Below are 5,305 nucleotides of genomic sequence, written 5' to 3'. Positions count from 1 at the left end.
CGCGGACTTGTTAACAAATTAATTTGACTTGTTGCTTATAGTTTTATTATTAGATAAAGAAAATCCCTTTAAGTTTTATTTTGTTATTTAATTTTCAAACAGACACAAGCCTTAAAGTTAGAAAGAAAAATCAACAAAGAAACACAATACACAATCAATAAATATAACTAGAAATCCATCCCTTTAAGGCATGTCGTCATCTAAATATTTGATTAGACTTTGTCTAGATACATGATAGATAAAATTGAGATCTATTTCAATTTTAAATAACTAGATGAATAGATAGCTTGGTAAATCACGTGACCGAGGCAAGAACCAACCGTTAGCTTTCATTACAAACTATATATTATGTGATCTTCAAACTTATTTCAGTGGGTTTCCTAACAAAAGTTTGATAAGATGTGTTCTTCTGAAAACTTCTCTAGTTCCGACTGTGTTCTTACTTATTGAAGATTGATATGTTGAGATCTTCAAGCAGTTGGACTATTTCAGCCTGTGTTCTTGTCTTGGGGGAGTGCAGCAACATTGTTAATTTAAACCCGTGTCAACTCCCAGTCTATCGTGTATCTAGTGTGACAAGAAGATATCTTCAGACAACTAGGCCATTTCAGTCCTCAGATCTGGTCCTCAAAAACAAACATTTGATTTGATTTCGTGAATTTCGCCTGATGAAAGTTAAGATGAAATCGCCAGTAATATTTCAATCCATAGTGCTATGTTTTCTTCTAAAAAGTAACGGAAGTGACGCATATAAATGCTTTAAAAAGGAACTGCTACAAAATATGACAGCAATCACAAAACTAATGGGCGTACCAATTTTAACCTTTGACACAGAAATTTTGACATGTTGCAAATATTGCAAATTACATTCACTGTGTAGAGCTGTCAACTTTAACCGTCTCAGTTTTCAGTGTCAACTAATGAGTGAAACACCAACTTGGTCCAACACGATTTTTGAATTTGACAATATTTTAATAGACATGGAAAATTGGAGAGAATCATATCTGGGTGCGTGTAAAAACCATAATTGTCTGAATAACACTGTATGTCGTGAATTACAAGATTCCTATAATTGTGAAGTTATCGGGTGTGTGGGTTTTCCCGGTGTAAATAATATCAACTCGTCATCGTTTGAAGCTAAACCTTTGTGGGGAGTCAATGAAATGGTGGAGTATGTTTGTGAACCTGGATATTTCCCGTCAATCAACCCAGTTTGTACCGAAGATGGAACGTGGAGTGAGTTTGTCTGTTTACCGTATTCTAGATGTGGTGAAATTAGAAACTGTAATGAAAGTATGGAAGAAAAGGATTATTGGCTGTATTTCCCCGCTGACCAAACTCGAATAAAGGTGTTCTGTAAATGGGGTTATGGTGGATACGTCAGTCTTCAACATCCGAACATGGCGTCCTTCTCGGAATACAAGAGAACAGGAACAGACTGCGTAACGAGTCCATTAGATAACCCAGAGACCAAGGGAGCTGGAACGTCAGAATTTCACAAAATAAAACTGAAGATAAAAAATAGAAATAAAATCGTTGTTGATGAATATTTTTACTCAAATAGTTCTCTCAAATCCCAGAATTATGGTACTGCCCAAGACTGCTTCACTAAAGATAATGGCTGTGGTGTTCTAGGAAAATTTGTTATCGACTCCCGAGGGACGGGCTTAAAGTTTCCAGACTCTCTGACGTGGAAAATCGTGGGAACATCAGCAGTGATTGGAAATATAACCCGGACTATGGGTGATCACGTGATAACAGGATTCTGTGGAGGAGATTGTGGTGGATGCGAAATTGATCAAACTGTCGGAAGTGGAACTCTTCTGGAGATAGATAAGAACGACATGCCTCCGTTCGATTCAGCAGAACTACCACTTTGTCAATTTCTTATATAAATTTTGAACTAAAATGATATCGGAGGAATAGGAGCTTGTCACGTGATAACGAGATTATGTGGGGGACAGTGTGGTTAATGCAAAATCGATGAAACGAATAATAGAACTTTTCTGGATGTAGATGAAAAAGAAATGCCGCCGTTCGAATCAGCAGAACTAACAATTTGTCAATTTCTGGGATAGCAAAGGGAAATAACTTTTATTTAAAATTGTGAACTCTTTAGAACCTCCCAAGTCTAGTTACAACGCAAAGGACACCGCATATTGAAGGATGATATAAAAAAATATATAAAAAATGTTTTAATACTTCTAATTGATAGATTTATATAAATTAAATCGATATGAAAATCTTTGTACTTTGAGGTTAATGATAATAATATTTGATTGATATTTGATTTAAATAATTTATTCAGAAATCATATTTTAATTTAGTTTAATATTCTTCTCCCTCTTCTTCTCCTTCACCTTCAACAGAATGAACTCCAACTTCTTCATAATCTTTCTCCAGAGCAGCTAAATCTTCTCTAGCTTCAGAGAATTCACCTTCTTCCATACCTTCACCAACATACCAATGAACAAAAGCTCTCTTGGCATACATCAGATCAAATTTATGATCAAGACGAGCCCAGGCTTCAGCAATAGCAGTTGTGTTACTCAACATACAAACAGCTCTCTGGACCTTGGCTAAGTCACCTCCTGGTACAACTGTTGGTGGTTGGTAGTTGATACCGACTTTGAAACCAGTTGGGCACCAGTCAACAAATTGGATTGTTCTCTTGGTTTTAATGGTTGCAATAGCAGCGTTGACATCCTTGGGAACAACATCACCTCGGTACAACATACAGCAAGCCATGTATTTACCATGACGAGGATCACATTTGACCATCTGATTGGCTGGCTCGAAACAAGCATTGGTGATTTCAGCAACAGAAAGTTGTTCATGGTAGGCTTTCTCAGCAGATATGACTGGAGCATAGGTAGCCAATGGGAAATGGATGCGTGGGTATGGAACCACGTTGGTCTGGAACTCAGTAAGATCGACGTTCAATGCACCATCAAATCGGAGCGAAGCAGTAATGGAGCTGACGATTTGACCAATCAGTCTGTTTAGGTTGGTGTAGGTTGGTCTTTCAATGTCTAGGTTTCTTCGGCAGATGTCGTAGATAGCCTCGTTGTCCACCATGAAAGCACAATCAGAATGTTCCAGTGTAGTATGGGTTGTAAGGATGGAGTTGTATGGTTCTACTACAGCAGTTGAAATTTGTGGAGCAGGATAAACAGCAAACTCCAGCTTGGATTTTTTGCCGTAATCGACGCTCAATCTTTCCATTAACAAGGAAGAGAAACCAGATCCGGTTCCTCCACCAAAGCTGTGGAAGATGAGGAAACCTTGTAGACCAGTACATTGATCAGCCAGCTTCCTTGTTCTATCGAGAATCAAGTCTATCAGTTCTTTTCCCACTGTGTAGTGACCTCGGGCATAGTTGTTGGCAGCGTCCTCTTTGTTCAGGATGGAAGAGTTGACGGTAAGTACCAGTTCGGACTTCATCCACAACTGTCGGTTCCAGATCAACAAATACAGCTCTTGGAACATGTTTACCAGCGCCAGTCTCACTGAAGAAAGTGTTGAAGGAATCATCACCACCTCATATAGTTTTATCAGAAGGCATCTGACCATCAGGTTGGATACCATGTTCTAAACAGTACAACTCCCAACAGGCATTGCCCATCTGGACACCGGCTTGACCAATGTGGATAGAGATACACTCACGCTGAAAGTGAAGAATATTATTTGGGAAATATTTCAGTAAGAAGAATAGTGATATAGTCTCCTTAATCTGATTCTGCATTTGCTCATAATGTGTACGGGAGCCGCAGTGGCTCAGTGAGTTTGGCGGGTAAGAGGGGCTTACATGGAAAAAGTCTAGTCGTTCGGATGACACAATAAACCGAGGCCCAATGTGCTACATGTTATGCACGTTAAAGATCCCTCGACAGTTGGAAAACGAAAAAGAGCAGGCTAATGCCGCTGTCCTGGCAAAATTTCCCTCATTGTACCCTGCATCTTTATCAGCCCACATGGTGCAGAAAAGTAGGACGTAAAACTCCATTCATTTCATTTTGTTATTTCCACTATGAGTGAAAAAAGCTCTCAATAAATATGTGGACTGTTAATGAGATTGTTTTTGCCAGAATTCGAAGTAGTTATATTTTTTTTTAACCTTTGAATGGTGTAAAAATACAAAAGAAACTTCTTTATTTCTTTTGTGAAGAATATGAATCGTCTAATCATTAAATAAAATTCTTCTCACAATTCAAAATCAAAAAACAAATTTCCTTCTTTACAAAAAAAAGAAAATTTACGCCATTCAGACTTTATGAACCACATTGAAGGTTACATCTTATTGCTTCATTAGAGGCTGAGTGTTGACTGACTTGTTGATTAAAATACTAAACTGCCCTATCGTAAGCAATTAATGAACATCTATTCTGTACAGTTATATTCAACAGGTTACGTTGATGATGGAAGTTTAAACTTAAAACTAATTTAGAAAACATTTTCATAAAATCCCTTTAAAGATTAAATTTAGAAATTCTTTTTATAATCACTTTACAATTTAATGGTTTTATGAAATGTTTTTTTAATTTCTGAAAATATGAGTGGTGCCAATTGTGCATGTCCTCGCTACACGTAGAAATTTAGAAAACCTCTTTGATAATGATAAAAATACTCAATAAACAGCAGATCAGATTAATAACGGAAAACAATAGCACACTTTGGTATATTACTCCTGGATTTTATTGTTTTGTTATTTAGAATAATAAGATATACTTCTTAACATTTTACTAGTCTACCCCGGAGTTAAAAAGTGAAACGAAACGATTATACTTACCATATTGAAGGTTTATACAAGTTGAAACTGAACAAAGTTAAAACTGACAAGGAATCTTGCAGGTAGAGTTGAAGCTAACCAAGGCAAGATGTTACCACTGAATGTAGAGTTGGTGATTTAAACTGGTAATTTATACCTGAAATATGAGATCTATTGTCTTGTTGTTTGTTTGTTGTTAGATACAGTTGGGAACATTAATCACGTGCAGTAATCCTGACATTGATTTTACTCAAATGAGATTAACATTAATATAAATTAACCAACTGATTTTATTAACAATTCAGATTAAAGAATTAGTCAATAACTGCAGTCGATGTTGTTGATAAAAAATTTTAAATCTTCATGGTAACTGAAAACCTTGTCTAATATAAAACACTGATAAATCTCAACCAAATCATTCCACTTTCAACTACACTTCATTTCTAGACTCTAGTCAGTTCTCACAACCATCAACATGAGAGAAATCGTTCATATGCAAACTGGTCAATGTGGAACCAGATCGGAGCTAAGGTAAGT

At 36.6% G+C, this 5,305-nt stretch overlaps 1 protein-coding gene across 1 annotated transcript; it reads right to left on the bottom strand.

Annotated features, from left to right (window-relative positions):
• Positions 1-2,328: 2,328 nt before the first annotated feature.
• On the bottom strand, positions 2,329-3,444 carry LOTGIDRAFT_112928 (hypothetical protein; the record flags this gene model as incomplete). Its single annotated transcript, XM_009051167.1, has 1 exon — positions 2,329-3,444. One exon carries the CDS (start codon positions 3,442-3,444, stop codon positions 2,329-2,331), a length of 1,116 nt encoding a protein of 371 aa, XP_009049415.1.
• Between the last annotated feature and the right edge of the window lie 1,861 nt (positions 3,445-5,305).

This window comes from Lottia gigantea (assembly GCF_000327385.1).
Source record: "Lottia gigantea unplaced genomic scaffold LOTGIsca_16, whole genome shotgun sequence".
NCBI lineage: Eukaryota > Metazoa > Mollusca > Gastropoda > Lottiidae > Lottia > Lottia gigantea.
Note: the sequence above shows the minus strand (reverse complement) of the source record. Positions and strands in the feature narration are given on the sequence as shown.